Raw genomic sequence first — 17,604 nt, forward strand, 5'->3', positions numbered from 1 at the left:
CTAGCTGGGCTGAATGAGATTTAACTAGTTCAAACTCATATGTCAGAAGATAGGGTCAATCTAAAGATTCTATAAAGAGTGATGGTGAGGAGTTGAGAAGACATTTGGTGAGCTTGGGGGTATGTAGTCAGAAGTTTCGGAAGAAATACACAAAATCCTGTGACAGCTTGAACCTTTATTTTTCTAGCACACTTTAAAAAGCCTGCATTAAACTAATGATTTTTTTTTTTTTTTGCCTCAAAGAACTTCAGTAAACAGGGGCACCCAGTTTCCAGCCCAGATAATATTGCTTAGATTGCTTTGTTTACTTTCTCTTTTTCTTAGGGAAAAAAATTTGTGTTTTAGAAAGCACTTTCCCATCTCTTTTTAGAAAAGTCCAGCAGTTACCTAGTTTCTTTCTTCTCTTCTTCTTTTGGAAAAATCAAAGGAAGCAGACTGTCAAGGAAAGGGTGGGTAAAAAAAAATTATGCCTGATGAAAAGAGAGTGGGGGAAGACCTAGCCAAATGGTCATAGCACCAACCAGTCCCACCAAAGAAACAATCCTGTTCCATTTGGGGGCCCCATGGGGGCCGCTGGCTGCGGGATCCCAGACTTGGTTAGCAAATACTCAGACTGGAGGTGGTGGTACCTGCAGCCAAGGCCATGGAGGCCGCTCAGTTCCACTGGCTCTGGAGGTTGAAAATCTTCAGGAAATTTTGGGTCAGGCTGCTGCTTCTTGAGGTGGGAGGGTAAGGACAGGCTCCCTCACATCAGAAGGTTCCCTGCTCAACTTGCTTCTTCCTGCTGCCTCTTCCGGTGATCCTCAGCCTCAGTATTTTTTCTCCAGATTAGACTCTGCTTGATGAAAGGAACCTAGATGAAGGCAAAGGCAGGAGGCCTCTCAGCTCAGAGGAGGGTGTTGATGATGCTTTTATTTTGGAGTTCCCCCCCTTGAGCCACCCTATCCCAGAGTTGGGGGGGCAGGTGCAGGGAGAGGGAATTAAAGAGGTCAGGGGCTAGTAGGCAGGCAGGAGAGAAGCGATGGCCCTTGCCATAGTAAGATTCTATATCCAGGCAGTTCCCAAAGGAGTGGAGTCCTTATTTTCTTAAGTGAAGATGAAAACTGGTGGGCTTTTTCTTTTAAAATTAAAGCACTGATATAAGAAAAATCTATTTCAGGCCAAGCAAGTGGCCTCAGCATCTGCTGTGAAGATGTTGGGTGGGGGAGAAGAAAAACCCTATTGATGTCAGTTCCCTTTTCAGTTCCTAAGATGGATTCGAGCCCCAGTCCTCTTCTCCCCGTGTCTCTTCTCTCACCCCGCAGGTCAACCGCTACGAACAGATCCCGGGAGGAGGGGGGCAGAAAGGGGGGGGGGTCCGGCGTGCCACGTGACCCCAAGGGGTGCCAATGTCCGGTCGTGAGGGTATCTGGCTCTTGCAAGTTGCCACCTACCACCAGGGCCTCGCCCAGCGATGCAGAAAGCCACCTACTACGACAACACCGCCGCCGCACTCTTCGGAGGCTACCCCTCATACCCTGGCAGCAATGGCTTCGGCTACGACGGTCCCCCTCAGCCCCCCTTCCAGGCCACCACGCACCTGGAAAGTGACTACCAGCGCTCAGCGTGCTCGCTGCAGTCCCTGGGCAACGCCGCCGCGCACGCCAAGGGCAAGGAACTCAACGGCAGCTGCATGAGGCCGGGCCTGGCCTCAGAGCCCCTGCCGGCTCCGCCCGGCTCGCCCCCGCCCAGCGCCGCACCTACCAGTACCACTAGCAACAGCAGTAACGCGGGCGGTCCCAGCAAAAGCGGCCCCCCCAAGTGCGGTGCCGGCTCCAACTCCACCCTCACCAAACAGATATTCCCCTGGATGAAAGAGTCGAGGCAAACGTCCAAGCTGAAAAACAGCTCCCCTGGCACAGGTACCGGCTCTCTGGCTTCGTCGTCGTCAGCTTTTGTCCCGGCCAGGAATGTCACTGTTATTCTAGCACCCAGCCCTTAGGCGCCCAGGCGGCGGCGGCAGCTATGGCGCATTTCCCGTACCCCCCCCCACCTGGTGACCCCTGACCCCGCCAGCACCCTCTCCCTCTTGGCCCCCTCCACCTGAACTTCTGAGAGGTCCAGAAGGCCAGGTGCTCAGCCTCAGCCCTTTGCAAGGCTGCAGAGTCACGAGACGCTGCCAGTAGACGCAGAGTCGTCAACGATTGATTATTATTAAGTATTACTACTGTGGATATTAATCACAATCGCTCGGGCGGCCCACGGTCTCGGCCTCCAGGCATGGCAGCCTCTTCGCTCCCCATTTTCGTGCCCTGCCCAGAATGTCCAGACTCGCCCAGGAGTTCTCCTCAAGCACCTGTCTGGGCCACAGGACCTGGCGCGGTGGAGGGCGGAGGAGTGTCTTCTACACCTGGAACTAGGGATAAGGGGGGAGAAAGCGTGTGCGAGAAAATCCAGCCCTAAATAAATGGCCATGCGGCTCTGTCTGCGTGACATGATCAAATTTTCATAAGCTGGGGCAGTGAGAGGAGAACAGGTCTCTTAATAAATGCCACTATTATAGAGTGTCCGCTAATGCGGCGGGTGGGGGCGGGGGGCAGTGGAGAGGAGGAGGCGGGGACGCGAAGGGGAGGGCGGCGGGGCCTCCCGAGTCCGGGCCTGGATTTATTAAGAAACGATGCATTCAATTTCGGCGTGTTCAGTAATTATCTTTTATTTCATTTTCTCCCCTTCCCACCCCTCCCCCTCGGGTCCAGCGGAGGGCTGCGGCGGCGGCGGCGGAGGCGGCGGCGGCAGTGGCGGCAGCGGGGGTGGCGGCGGGGGAGGGGACAAGAGCCCCCCGGGGTCTGCGGCCTCCAAGCGGGCGCGGACGGCGTACACGAGCGCGCAGCTGGTGGAGCTGGAGAAGGAGTTCCACTTCAACCGCTACCTGTGCCGGCCGCGCCGCGTGGAGATGGCCAACTTGCTGAACCTCAGCGAGCGGCAGATCAAGATCTGGTTCCAGAACCGGCGCATGAAATACAAGAAGGACCAAAAGGCCAAGGGCCTGGCCTCGTCTTCGGGGGGCCCCTCCCCCGCCGGCAGCCCCTCGCAGCCCATGCAGTCCACGGCCGGCTTCATGAACGCCTTGCACTCCATGACCCCCAGCTATGAGAGCCCGTCCCCGCCCGCCTTCGGCAAAGCCCACCAGAATGCCTATGCGCTGCCCTCCAACTACCAGCCCCCCCTCAAAGGCTGCGGCGCCCCGCAGAAGTATCCCCAGACCCCGGCGCCCGATTACGAGCCTCACGTCCTTCAAACCAACGGGGGCGCCTACGGGACGCCCACCATGCAGGGCAGCCCGGTGTACGTGGGCGGGGGCGGCTACGCGGATCCGTTGCCGCCCCCTGCCGGCCCCTCCCTCTACGGCCTCAACCACCTTTCCCACCACCCCTCGGGGAACCTGGACTACAACGGGGCGCCCCCTATGGCCCCCAGCCAGCACCACGGACCCTGCGACCCCCACCCTACCTACACAGACCTCTCCTCTCACCATGCGCCTCCTCCTCAGGGTAGAATCCAAGAAGCGCCCAAGTTAACACACCTGTGATGGGAGAGGGAGGGCTGAGGGGCAGGTCCTGGGGTGGAGGAGACCCAGGAGGGGCGGGGGCTGTGGAGTTGTGGGGTGCAGTCGGGAGGTCTGAAAGAGGAGGCAGGGAGATGGCAACCAAGCTTCCCGGGAAGAAAGGGCCTGGAGCTCCTTCCCCTCCCCCTGGCCTGAGAGGTTGCTTTTTAAGTCCTGCAGCTCTTGTTTAGTCTGCCTGCCAACCCATTGGAAAGGAATCTACAGCAGATTGGAGATGACCCCATCAACCCTAGGCCTCCAGCAATATTCAGTTGGAATTCCACCTTAGGGAGTCGGGTAGAGGAAGAGGAGATAGGGAAACAGGCAAAGAAGCACATTTTAAAAAACAGACAAGATGGCTAGGCCATCACCAGCCAACCAACCAACTTACCTTCCTTCTATGTGGTTAATTCCCCCAAATCTTGATTTTTCTTTCCTGGCAATTCTCCTTAAAAAAAAATTTAATACATTTCAAAACCAAGGGCACAAAGCATGCCCCCTCCCACTTTCCTGAATCCTCAGATTTCTTCCCATGATAGGAGAAGGTTGATTGGGCACTCCCTCCATTTCTAGTCCCATATTTTTCTGCTCTAGAACGTTAATATCTATACCCCACCCCTATCAATTACAGTCTTCAGAGGGCTCAGGGATGGTGAGAGATCCTGAAAGAGCTGTCTATATTATAAATATATATATATATATTTTCTTTTATGGCAAAGCTGGGAGGTGAGGGCAGGCAAGTTGTCAAGACTAAAGGTTTGCCCATTCTGCTGTCTCCCATCGCAGCTCCAGGTCCATCCCCCTCACTCCACAGAAAGCAGTCGGTGACTCGAGTTTCTACACTTCTCTTTTCTTCTGTTGCTCTCTTGACTTAACGTGAAAACAGGGTATATTTTGACAAACTGTCCCAGGCGGGGGCTGCAGCTGGGCGTGTGTGCCTTGCTCAACCCTGGACAGGACACTTTTGTTGCACTTAGAGTTTACATTTTAATGGATATTAAAAACAACTGTGAGAGATGCCTGGGCCTGCAGGAGTCCAGCATTGCTCAAAAAACGTGTGTTCTAGTGAACATTTTCATATATATTTATTGGTTATAGCTTGTTAAAATATTTTCTTTTTTTTTATTATTTATCCCCCTACATTATGTATTTATATGAGGGAAAAAGGAAAAAATTGTACTTTTTTTTAGTATTTACTTGTTATAAAGGACGTTGTGTTCCCTGTCATGTAAATCCAGCTATTTTAGTTATTGTACTCTAGAAAAAAGCTATAGATTTATGTTAAACTTGTACTTATGAACAATTGTAATTAGTTCTAAAAGGCATGAACTCAGCTCCTAATTGTCACTGTATAGTCCTGAATTTGTAGAATTAGAGTTAATTCCCTCTTGGAACTTTCTTTGTTCTTCTGTAGTTACTTTTTTTCCTTACTTAAAAGGGTTGTCTGTCATATAATTCTTGAATAAACTTTCTGTTATCAATTTTATCTTGTCTTGGTGGTCCAATTTAGATAGCAGAGCAGCAGGCTGCTGACTGCCAGATTTCCCCAAGGGAAGAAGAATGGTGAAGACCCTATCCTGGCCTTTTTATGCTCCCCTGCTCAGGGCCCTACCTCCCCCATCTGTGTCTCAGGTTTATTTGGTTTTTCTCACCCAAGCTTGGAACATTCTGCCAACTTCTTAAGATTTAAGTAACAAGTTTGGGGCAAAGGGAGACCAGGGGACTCTCTCTAGGTCTTTTCTGTTTGGCTTCTTCCCCTCTCAGTTTTTCCTCATTGATTGACCTTTTTTTGTCTTTTTGCTTCTTTGGCCACAGCCTCCCCACTGTCCCCCACCCCCCACCCCATCAACAACAACAGAAATCTGGCCCATTACTGCTTCTTCAACCTAAACTTCACAGTTCTCTTCCGGAGCTACAAAGAAGTCGTCACGTGACCCGAAGCCCAACCACCATTGGGTCTAAAATGAAAACAAAGGAAAATGATTAATCTTAAAAAAAAATTCTGAAGCCTAGACTTCTCAGGTCAAACCTTAAAACTAAAGTGAAATTAAATCACTAAATAAAACTCAGGACAGAGGGAGAGGAGGCCTGTTTGATTTCCCCCGCCAGGGTAAGGGGAGAGGAGGAGGGTGGGAGAAGCTATGGATCCAAGCATACATAAAATGGTCCCCAGGCTAATGTGCCGCTCTGTTTCCACGATCCTTGGGAAAACTTCATTTCTTAGTCGTGGTTCCATAAAAGTTTTATCACATTGGAGCGAGGATAGAGAGGGTCTGTCAAAGATGAAATGTCACCGCCGCATCGCTGGAGCCGATAAGAGCTAGGAGACAGGGAAGCTGAAATATGGAGCTAATTCGTTGAAAGAGAAGCGATGGCTGCTTGCTGAAGAGTTGCATAATTCTAATTGTAAGCGATGTTCTAGCATTGCTTAATTAGGAGCATATATTTGGTGGTAGAGATGGTGGGGGTGGGGGGCGTGTTGGTGAGAATCATTCCAGGCCCTCAGCCTTAAAGCCAGGGCTGATTTTCATTTTTATGTTGTATCCTGGCAGTCCAAGGTTAGTAATTATAGCCTTTATGCAACAATAAATAACAATAAAAAAGCAACCTGAATTCTTCACCCCACCCCCCACACCACCACCAAGTAGGATTTTAACTGGACTAGGCTCATCCAAGCAGCAAGCAATTTAGCACTGGGTCAAGCTATAATTTAAAGGCATAAGAGCGTACAAAGTTTGATTGGGATCAAATAACGTTCATGGGTTTTTCTTTCTTTCTCTCTCTCTTCCTCTTCCCTGAATAACATTTTCTGAATGGTGTTAACTAGATGAAGCGCCTTGTTTGGCTCTAGATGTAGACTGGACTGATTTTTTATCTAGTAGGAGAGGGGCAGGCCAAGTCAGAAAGTTTAACTTGAGTTTGAAAAACAGAGCTTTGGCTTGAAATTGGAATTGCAATCAAGAAAAATAAGGGCCACCTTGGCTTGGTGTCCTCCTCCCTTCTCTCTTAGAGATTTCAGCCCCTAGCTAAGCAGCCAAAGTCGAGGGGAAAGTATCTGTACAGTAAGATTCACAGCACAACAGGGGGGCGGGGAAGCGGCGACTCTGGGAAGGAAGGTTCTCTTGGCCCCTTTTAACACCCAAGTTTTCTGCTGTTCTCTAATCTGGCCGTAAAATCTGTCAGCAGGGTTAGAGAGAGCCGTATTTCCTGCAGGGACAGCCGGAGTTGTTGCGGAGAGAATCGCTCAACCCTGCAGCCAGCTGGAGAGGCTGTGAAAAAACTTCCAGGGCTTCTCAAGGGGGTGGCCGGAGGGAGACCCCTCTTAGGCCTCCTGCACAACCTGCAGACAACTACTCTTCTGTGCCTACTCCCCACTTCCACCCCCGTCCTCACCTCCAAGTGGCAAAAATTACTCTTTGGAGCCGAGCTGGACACAACCGTCTCTGGCTAGTTTGCCCAGTTTTTCAGAGCAGCTCCCTTGGATCTGAGCCCTCCAGAGCCTGCCGCCCCCGTCCCTGCAGCCCCCACGTCCAGCTCCCCCCTTTTCCTCCTGGCTCTCCTCCACCCCCACCCTTCTCCTCAGATTCCTCTATCCTTTTTAAACACTCACCCCCAACCCACACGGATGAATACTTACCACCACCCACGCGGCTGTTACACTGACACAAAGTTTCTAGTTCCAGCTCCCGGCCGAGTTGCCATTTCTCTGCTAACCAGCCTTCTCCTTGCTCGCTGCCGAGCAAGGAGGGGGAGGGGAGGCCGGAGCCGTGGGAGTTCTCCAGAAAAACTTTCCACCCAACCCAGCGCCTTTCCTCTGTCCCCATTTCCCATCTGTTTCCCTGCTCTCCCAGAATCACCTTTCTCTTTCGCTAACACCCCCCACCTCCAGGCCTTTTAAAGGGATGGGGAATTTCGGCTGTTCCCTCTGCTTTCCCAAAGAGCCAAATTCTTTGATGCCATCGGAGGGAGCTGTCAGGGGGCTAAGATTGATCGCCTCATCTCCTCTCGGTCCCTCTGACCCACTTATTTAAAAATCTTACCCCAGATCGACATTTCATTTTCTGCTTTGAGATCTAGTTTCCCACCGATTGCTTGGGGCTGTGAGTCTTGTACCCATTCCCTCCAGTAAATTACAGCACTCCCTAAAGTTCATACTATCTTGAACTTCTGAAAAGAAATAAAAACAACAATTTCCCCAGGGGCTAGAAATGAGATATCATCTTTGATCATTATTTTTGCACCCCCTCCACAGAGAATTCTATCTTGTTGGGGGTATTTATTTATACATACATACAATGAGGAAAATGGCAAGGGCATTCCTGTAGGGGGGAGTACCCCCTTCCAATACATTGGCCTGAAGTTTGAGAGTTCTTTAAGTCAAATTGGGAGCTACCTTGGTTCTTGATTCTTGTTCCTGTTCCTGGATATAGATGCAGATACAGGCTTGAGGCTTGAGAGGGTGCATATGCATCTTCAACCCTGTTTGCTGGGGTGTCATAGAGGAGCCCGATGCCTCCAGGTGAGGAGGCAGGTAGACACAGGGGCAGGGGCAGTGCTGCAAATGCTGGGCAGAGAAGGGAACCGAGACTTCACAGCTCCACAGGCCAGAGGCCCAAAAGGGCTCCTCACTGTCTATCTCACTCCTCTGTGTCAGCCTAGGAGTGCTTGTCGATTTTCTAAGATTTATCTGTTGCTTTTGGGGGGTGGGTTGGGGATAGTGATGCTGATGATTGTAAATCTCTTCTCTTCCTTATTGCACTGTAACACAGACCTTTCCCAAAGGGGAAAACCTCTTTCTACTACCTCTTCCTCCCATATTGAGATCCTCACTCAGCTTTTTTTTTCCCCGGGGGTGGGGGCAGGGAATGCTGCTGGCCTTATAAAGAAAGCTTTACTGTATTAAAAGTATTTGAAAAAGAGGAAGACTTCTCCCTTAGGTTCTCTTGTTTCCTGGGTTCCAGAACCTCCCCTCCTCTGATGGGGATGAAGAAAAGGTTCCTTCAGCTTTTCTGGAGAAAGCGGGGCATGGGGAGCAGGCATGTAGGACTGGGGGGCTCATGGTGTCCAGGTCATGGTCCTCTAGAGTTTTTGAATCAATTAAAGCAAATAATGCTCTGTTTTCTACCAGGCCCAGACGAGTGATTGGCCAAGGCGGGTCCCGTGACCATGAATTCCCTGCAATTTCGCTGGAGTCCTGGGTTTAATAGAGAGAGTCCCCATACGCTTGTATTTATCAGCAATATACAATTATAAAGACCCAAAATTTAAAAAAAAAAAAAAAAGAGAGAGAGAGAGAACAAAATCTTCCCCTCCCAAAATCGCTGCATCACACAAACCTGGGGGGGGCAGGAGGGGGGGTCCCTTCCGATCCTCCCTCCTGACGCCCCCCCAGCAGGCCCCCTCCCCCACCATTGAAAGCCATGAATTTTGAATTTGAGAGGGAGATTGGGTTTATAAACAGCCAGCCATCGCTCGCCGAGTGTCTGACTTCCTTCCCCGCTGTCTTGGAGACATTTCAAACTTCATCAATCAAGGAGTCGACATTAATTCCTCCTCCTCCTCCTTTCGAGCAAACCTTCCCCAGCCTCCAGCCCGGCGCCTCCACCCTTCAGAGACCCGGGAGCCAAAAGCGAGCCGAAGATGGGCCCGCTCTGCCGCCGCTGCCGCCGCTCCCCGCCGCCCCCCTGGCCCCCGAGTTCCCCTGGATGAAAGAGAAGAAATCCGCCAAGAAACCCAGCCAATCCGCCGCATCTCCCCCGGCCGCCTCCTCCGTCCCGGCCTCCGGGGTCGGATCGCCGGCAGGTCGGTAAGCGTGATAGGGGTTGGGTGAGGGGCAGCTAGAAAAAAAGGGGGAGAAGGAGCGATGGGGGAGGTAGAAAAAGGTGTCGAGCCTGTTGGGGTTTCTTGCCCCTGTCGATTCCAGGGACGAGAAAGCAGAAAAGATCGTTGTGGTTCAGGCCTGGCCGCTGCCAGCATTTTTTTTTCCTTTCCCTACAGCAGATTTTGGAAGCTGGTTGGGGAAGAGCATCTTTTTCTGCTAGGAGAAAAGGATTCTATTGAGGTTTCACATTTAGCTGTGTGGAGGAGTGTTGTTGGATGGGGTCGAATCTGGAGGCAGGAAGAGATTCAATCCCATCTACTCTAGCTCTAGGAGAAGTGGGGGGATTTGAGAGCTGGGGGCTAGGGAGGAGAAGAGGTGAGGAACAATCTTTCTTTATGAATCCTCTCCCCAGGCTGAGTTAGAAAGTGCTGAAATGAGGGATCCACTTGGAGGACCTGGGAGGGGCTCTGAGGTTCTGGGGGCGAAAGGGAGCCGCTCCCTAACCCCTGCATGGTCCGTGGGCGGCTCTCTGAATGCTGTGCGCTGACTCTGGCCGGGTCTGGCGGAGAGAGAGGGACGAGAAAGAAGGCAAGAGCCGTGGGAGCGAGCCGCTTTGGTAGGCGGGCAGGTCGGGGGTGCCGCAGACATTGCTTTGGGAGGATGGGATAGTCTTTTATTTCAGCCGAGTTGAGGTTGGGCTGAGGACACGGCCCGCGTTGACGCCCAGCCCGCTTTCCCCGCAGATGGGCCGGGACTACCGGAGGCCGCCGGCGGCGGGGCGCGCAGGCTGCGCACCGCTTACACCAACACGCAGCTGCTGGAGCTGGAGAAGGAATTCCACTTTAACAAGTACCTGTGCCGGCCGCGACGCGTGGAGATCGCGGCCTTGCTGGACCTCACCGAAAGGCAGGTGAAAGTGTGGTTCCAGAACCGGCGCATGAAGCACAAACGGCAGACGCAGCACCGAGAGCCGCCCGACGGGGAGCCAGCCTGCCCCGGCGCGCCGCAGAACACCGGCGAGCCAGCCGAAGAGCCTGTGGCTAGCCCGGGCCGCCCCTCCGTATTGCGGGCCTCGCGAGCAGCCTGTTGTCACCCGCCCGAGGTCGCGCAAGGGCCTCCGGACGCCTCGGGCCCACGGCCTTTGGCCGCTCGCGTGGAGGGCGCAGACGCGCGGAGCCCGGGCGGCGCGCCGCGCGGGGACGGCGGACGGGAGCCCGAGCCGTTGCCAGAAGACGCCTTCTCGGAGCGGCAGGATTCGCCTTTCTTGCCCGACCTCAGCTTCTTCGCGGCCGACTCCTGTCTCCAGCTGTCCGGAGGCCTCTCCCCTAGTCTCCAGGGCTCTCTAGACAGCCCGGTTCCCTTTTCCGAGGAAGAGCTGGACTTCTTCACCAGCACGCTGTGTGCCATCGACCTGCAGTTCCCTTAATAACCCGCTTCCTTCTCTCGACCCCCGGCCCCCCTTCAGCAGCCTGTGGGGAAACCCAAGGACCCCCCCCCCCCCGCGCCAAGTCGTATGGACTTCTTTATGTGTTTTGCTAAAATTCAGGTATTATTGAATTAGCGTTTAATCCACCTCCTTTCTTCTCTAAAATATTGGACACACGGGCGTCTTTTAAAAATTACACATTAAAAAATCCGTTTGGTAGAGTCCTTCCAACGAAATCTCAGGAATAATTAAACTCTGGGGAGGGGGGGTGTGTGCTTTCTTAAAAAGAACTAGAGGAACCTATTTTCCTCTTTCTTTTTTTTTTTAAGTTTTAGGCCGTAGATTATTTATTAAAATCCTTTACTAATAGGAAAAGGGGAAAGTATTTATTGTACATTATTTTCATAGATTAAATAAATGTCTTTATAATACGGAAACGAGTTAGTGTTTGTGTTGGGACCCAGTCCCTTTCCTCCCCGCACTCACTAGGCCAGGCCGCCCTCTCTGTGTGTGTGTGTCTCTGTCTGTCTCTGTCTCTGGCTCTGCCCTGGGCCGGATAAGTCCGGGTGGTACAAAAGGGGCCCCTTGGAGGAAGAGGGTGTGCTGCCAGCTGAAGTGAGAGCAAGAAGAGATCTCAGGCGCGGGCTTCACAGTCGTGGTGGGAGGCGTAGAGGTTCAGCTAGATTGGGAGGGTCCCTAGGGCTTCCTAGGCTTCTCGCCTCAGTGCCCTAAGCGGAATGGAGGGTTTTTTTTTCCAGGACGCAGGACGCCTGGGGAACCCGAGGTCTGGGGGTCATGCGCAGGGCCAAGGAGTGGAGTAGGGTCGGGGGTTTTCTTGAGAAGCAGGGTCCCGTACCCAGGGATGGTTACTGGCCTCCAAGTGGACAAGAAAGGAGGCCGTGTGGAAAATGTAGCCGGAGCGGGTCCCTCAGTCACCCTAAGGCTCCTGGGGTCGGGAGGAGCGTCCGAGGAGCTGCGGGGCGACAAGCTCCGGGAGGCCCGGGCAGCGTTGGGAGGCGCTTGGCTTGTATGGAGCGAAGAAGGAGCGAGGAGAGCGGGAGAGAGACAGGGAAGCCAGGAAGATGCTCAAAATGGCGCTGGGGTCGGGAGGCAGGGAGGGGAGGGAAGAGACTGTGGCCGCCATGACAGCCGCCTCAGGATGCGCGCGGCCAGCCCCGGGACCGTCCCCGCACCCACCTTCACCTTTTTGGACCATCCCGATGCCCGTGAAGAGAGGGGGCCCTGTCTCACGGGCTCCTTTTTTGTTTTTGTATTGTTTGAAATATCAGCCCAACGGATGCTGAGGATGCGAGACAGACAGATAGTCCGCGAGGGGGTGGGAATGGGAGAGGGTGAATGGCGGATCTTACTGGCTGGGTCTGCCTCGCCAAACCTGACTTTTGATCCTTCGCTCTGGGATTTGATGCCCGGCCAGAGCGTTCTCCAAATGCAGACCTACCTGTCTTTGCCAACAACTTCATTTGCCATCTCAGCACTACTTCCTATCCCTCACCGCACCTTAGCAGGTTTCTTGCAAACCCAGTAAGCGGGAGGCAAGGATCGATCTTTCCACCTGCCTCCTGGTTTGTTCCGGGGAACGTGGAGATTTAAAGGGCCCTGGAAAGCCATCCATCCTCCTTAGGTTTATTTAATATTTCTCGGGCTCAGAAACAGACACCGCAGGGCTACCTCCCCAGCAGATGCTGCTGTTCTTGAAAAGCAGTTTATTCCCGGACCTCCCAGACTTTCCCCTGAACCAGCAGGATGGGGACTTGGAGTACCAGCCACTGAGAGGCAACAACTGTCAGGAAAAGCCAGGAGCCCACATAGGTCGTGACATACAGGGCTAAACAGACCCCTGCATATTTTTTTTTAATCTGGTCTTTCAGTGTGGGCAGTACACACATCTTATTCAGCTGGAATTTAATCCCTTAAACTGTCTTAATATAGAATTCATCTCCTGCATTAAGTAATCTTATGCCATGTTAAATTGCACTTATTTCTTTCATAAATAAATATAGAACAATTAGATGTGTATTATAATAATATCATGTATCTTATTAGTTTATTTTCCCTCATAAAATATATACATATGAAATAATTTCAATATATTAAAGTAATAATACAGCTTGTTGGCTTGTGTGTTTATTTTCCCCATAAATAAGTGAATATATAATATATTAAAACCACACTATACATCTCATTGGGTTGTGTGTTTATTTCTCCATAAAATATGCCTATGGGCAATGTTTAACCCCTTTAAAATCACAGCACATAACCATCTTTACACCAACAAAATAAAACAGACATTTCAGCTGGGGTTTTGATTTCTATGGACAGCCAAACTAGATAATTTGGTCTAATTAAAAATGCTCTTTCAGCTATAGCAGATTGTTTACAAAGATGGAGAATACCAGAAGGATCTTGCTAATTGCCCACCTTTCAGCTTTCTTTGGTCAAAAGGAGAGCACACTTCATCAATGCCAAAAATACAGGCTCTGCTCCGTTGGAGAGAATTCACCTCCTGGAATCACAGTTTGGTCTGTAATACTCAAGGGCCTCTGAGGCTCCAGTTTTCTAAGAGACTTGCTCCTCCATGGACCAGCAGCATCAGCACTACCTGTGGGCTACTTAGAAATGCAGACTCTTAGGCCGCACTCCAAATCTACTGAATGAAAACCTCAATTTAGCAGATCCCCAAGTAATTTACAGGCATACTAAAGTCTGAGAAGTACTGCTGGATCATAGTGCCACCTTGCTTCCTGCCTTCCTCCATGTTTAACAATTTTTCACCCACTTTATCGGGTCACCTCCTTCCAATCCTCCCCACCCCAAATCAGAGACCCAAAGGGCCCTGAATTTTAGCTTCTGCCTGAGGCTGCATCATTCCTGAATCTTCTCTGCCCAACTGAGTGGGAGTTGGGAGGCCCAACCAAAGGCTCAATCTACCTGCTTAGATCTAAGTACTTTTTGCATCCTGGGGGGGAGAAACAACCAATCCAGGAAATCAGAAGGTCCAGTATTTCCCTTGCTTATTAGAGAGGAGTTAGAGCTGTTTTTACAGGCAACACACAGCCTGTTTCTCCTGTCTCCTGTTCATGAAACTCACCATCTTTGAGGCCACCAGAGAAGAACAAAGAGGCAAGGCATTTATAAAAAGAAATGACTTCTCCTTTCTGTTCCATCTGACTTCAAATTCAAAGGAATGCATGGCAATTTAGAATTCATAAGGGGCCAGGACTCAGGGTGCCTAAGTTGTGTTCTAAGTTAGCTCCTTCTGTTTGTTTCATCTCTAGGGTCATCCTTTTTAACCTGAGTTTTCCAGGCTGGCTATGGAGAAGGAAGGCAAAGAGAAGGGAGTTCTTAGACAAGGCAGCAGACTGCCCCCTCTCAGTGGCAGGTTAGAGGGCAGTGCCAGGTGGCTGCACTCAGTTATCCCATCCTGATGTGGTATGGCTCCTCTTAAGTGGTCTGTAGGACAGACTGGTTATAAATGGGCTGTGCTTGGAGTGGGAAGGCTTCAGTGCTGTCCTGAAAGCTGCTGGTCAGTCTGCCCTACTCTTGGTGAGTCATTTTTTAAGAAGAATGGCCCATTAATATTATGGTGAAAGCAAAAGACCATTAGATTGAGAAATTATTTGCAATCACTCTAATCCTGAGCCATTACATTTTTAAAAAACTTATGCCTGGGTAAGTCTCTTCCCCTTTCTGGACCTCAGTTTCTCCAACTGTAAAATAAATGGAAGAACTAAATGACTCTAATATTCTCTGCATCAACATATGCCAAAAGTATATTCATTAGTCTTTACAAACAATGTATCAAGTATTTATTATAGTACCTGGCGTCAGGTGCTTTTAAATGGAGGTGGTGACTTTTGATGTCTGATAATAACCCACTTCACAAGTATCTGGTAGAGCCATTTTAATGAATTTTAATTTGCCCAACAATCATGCCCCAAGCATTATTTAAGTGAGCAGGGAGAGAAATCTTTTCAACAAGTATGTAATTAGCTGTAGTGCTGTGTGCCAGGTGCCAGGTATTCAATGAATATGAGTATTAAGAAGTGGGACATTTTCTAAAAAAAAGAGGCACCAAACTTCTTTGCCATGATGTACTAGACCTCATTTTTTTTTAATGTTTATTTATTTATTTAAGGGCTTCCTAGGTGGTGCAGTGGTAAAGAATCTGCCTGGCAGTGCAGGAGACACAGAAGACACAGGTTCAATCCCTGGGTCAGGAAGATCCCCTGCAGTAGGAAATTGCAACCCACTCCAGTATTCTTGGCTGGAAAATTTCATGGACAGAGGAGCCTGGCAGGCCACAGTCCATGGGGTCACAAAGAGTCAGCCATGACTGAGCACATATGCATTTTGGTCACATTGAGGCATGTGGGATCTGAGTTCCTGGACCAGGGATGGAACCTGTGGCCCCTGCAGTGGAAGCACTGAGTCCTAACCAGTGGGCTGCCAGGAATTCCCAGTGTGCTAGACTTTAAAAATCCCCTTTGGTCAGTGTTTATCTGGTTGCTAGGGTATTAGAACATGGGTACAAATTATGGGTCTCCCTAAATAGCTCTGCTGAACCTTCTCCCCATCTTTCCTTCAAGTCTCTGACAAACACTCAATGGCCCCACTGTACATCCTCCTAAAATATGCTCTATCGAATACATGTCCTCAGTTTGCAGAAAGTAGACTCTTGGGCCCTATATCAGTCTCTCCACCTGTTGCAGCTAATGTGGCCCAAATCCTCCATTGACCTTTCCAGTCCAGCTCTGCCCTCCTGCTCCCTCCTCCTCCATCCTTCTTCCTACTCAAAAGCAGATATTTGGTGTCTGAAGGAGATAGAACAAACTGCTTCCTCCTCTGAGGAGAGAGTCAGCAGTAAAAATGCCTTCCTAAAACCTTCTGTGGACTTCCCTGGTGGCTCAGATGGTAAAGAATCCGCGTATGATGCAGAAAACCTGGGTTTGATTCCTGGTTTGGGAAGATCCCCTGGAGAAGGAAATGGCAACCCACTCTAGTATTCTTGCCTGGAAAATCCCATGAACAGAGAGGAGCCGAGTGGGCTGCAGTCCATGGGGTTACAAAGAGTTGGACATGACTGTGTGGCTAACACACAAAACCGTCTCTAATTCCTAACCACCACAGAAAAATCACAGTCTGGACAGTCATTTGGATACAAATTCAGCTCAATCAGTGTTCAATAAAGTTTCCAATGTGGATATTTTGGCCGCAACCACTACACCTGGATAAGCCCAATTAAGTAGAAAATTATTTCAACTCTTCATGTCACTCTAATCTTTCCTTTTAGCAAGATCTCAACTCTCTGACTTACTTTTCCTTCTAGATGAAGGTTTACATCCTGTTCTGACATCACAGAAGTCAGGTTCAACCCTCAACCCTGACAAGGACAGTTTTCTCCCAAATTGGGAAAGTGAGGGAGTTCTTGTTAATGCCCAATCTTAAATCTTTCTGCTGCAGTTTTAACAAATTATATAATATTAGAGTTATATTAGCTAAGGTGAGGGCTTGTTATAGATTATATAATATTAGGCTTTACTTAAAAAAAAAAAACAAAACACCTCCAGTTTAGAAGAAAGTTCTTTGCCTGAACAGAGGCAGCCTTCTGAATTTTCAATGAAATGTGCATATGATAAAGTACATATTACATAATATATGGTGATATGGTATATAAAAATATAGCCCATCTGCTATTTTCCCATCACATATTTCCATATTTTAATATGTCAGTTATATTAAAAACAGTCAGTTATATTAAAGACTGACTCATTTCAGAATGTGCATGTATATGTTAATATCATACACTTACAGAGTTCTCTATGGTTTATGTTTTCTTGTTTGCTTTAATCCTACTAACAATGTAGGGAGGTAAGTAGTATTAAACCCATGCTTCTTCTCTGAGGCTGAGATTCAGAGAAACCAGGGAACTTGTCCAGGATTATAATGCTAAGAAATGGCTAAGCAAGGATTTGAACCCAAGTTTCCTAGGCCCCAAACTAATAGTCTTCCCATTACAATATGCACCATCCACAGTTCTCAACCAGACATGTGGTATTTTAATGAGCTTGCAATAAAACACACCACTAAATTCAGATTGCATCCTTCCCAAAAACAGCAACAAGAAATCATTTCTTATAGAGAAAAATATTATAACCCTGAATATCCTTTTAATTCTTAAGTTCCAATCTTTGATCTTGGGCTTTGGCCTTTAAGATCTGGCGTGAGTGAGCAGGCAGAGAGGCACTTAAGGACCTAATGAAAGATGCGTTCCGATTGCTTCTGCCAACCCTCAGCTAAGGCAGCTTCCTCCATTGAAAAGTCCAGAATCAGGTATAAACTACTAACACATCCCTATTCTGATTAGAATGGTCTTGTCTTAGTGGCATAAGGACCAGCATCTCTCAAAGATCATATCAGTTCTAAATATGCCTGTGTTCTCCCTGCTCACCTATATGTTTAGATAGATTATAAAAAGAGGAAATCAACCATTTTTAACTTTGCTGTTGAGTCTACACAGACCATCTCTGGTGAATTTAATCTGGTCAACCAGATAATCCTATAGGCCACAGGTTACTTCAGATGGGGATTACTTTGTTTTGGTTGCCCTCAGCTGTGGGTTTAACAAGGAATCCAGGCTCCATAGTCTCAAGCCAGAGGCCAGTGAAGTTTCTTTTAAGGAGGAAGAGACTGGGAACCTAAGAACCCATGTTGCCTTTTCTCTCAGTCCTTTCTGCTGGGGTTGGGAGTTGTTGC

At 49.5% G+C, this 17,604-nt stretch overlaps 2 protein-coding genes and 1 long non-coding RNA gene across 8 annotated transcripts in view; 2 read left to right on the forward strand and 1 right to left on the reverse strand.

The window, feature by feature from the left end:
* The window catches only part of HOXB3 (homeobox B3), a 40,354-nt gene extending 35,285 nt beyond the window's left edge, over window positions 1–5,069 (forward strand). Inside the window, exons 4-5 of the mRNA XM_012185970.5 lie at window positions 1,305–1,901; window positions 2,736–5,069. Of these exons, the coding sequence (XP_012041360.3) occupies window positions 1,454–1,901; window positions 2,736–3,568 (1,281 nt within the window). The 5' untranslated portion in view covers window positions 1,305–1,453 and the 3' untranslated portion in view covers window positions 3,569–5,069. The remainder of the gene's footprint in view (window positions 1–1,304; window positions 1,902–2,735) is intronic.
* Window positions 161–7,310, reverse strand: LOC105608416 (uncharacterized). 6 transcript variants are annotated; one of them, XR_009595568.1, is made up of 3 exons: window positions 3,975–7,310; window positions 3,500–3,562; window positions 161–853 (listed from the first exon to the last, which is right to left on the reverse strand). It is a non-coding gene; the product is annotated as an uncharacterized LOC105608416 (long non-coding RNA). The 6 variants fall into 6 exon arrangements; XR_009595571.1 differs by lacking the exon at window positions 161–853 and adding an exon at window positions 2,667–2,973 and having other exon boundaries at window positions 3,512–3,562; XR_009595570.1 differs by lacking the exon at window positions 161–853 and adding an exon at window positions 2,667–2,973.
* Window positions 7,101–11,267, forward strand: HOXB2 (homeobox B2). Its single transcript, XM_027974663.3, has 2 exons — window positions 7,101–9,385; window positions 10,148–11,267. The coding sequence occupies exons 1-2, from the start codon at window positions 9,004–9,006 to the stop codon at window positions 10,828–10,830; spliced, it is 1,065 nt and encodes a 354-aa protein (XP_027830464.1). The 5' UTR covers window positions 7,101–9,003; the 3' UTR covers window positions 10,831–11,267.
* Window positions 11,268–17,604: the final 6,337 nt, after the last annotated feature.

The sequence above is a fragment of the Ovis aries genome, chromosome 11, assembly GCF_016772045.2.
Source record: "Ovis aries strain OAR_USU_Benz2616 breed Rambouillet chromosome 11, ARS-UI_Ramb_v3.0, whole genome shotgun sequence".
Taxonomy (NCBI): domain Eukaryota; kingdom Metazoa; phylum Chordata; class Mammalia; order Artiodactyla; family Bovidae; genus Ovis; species Ovis aries.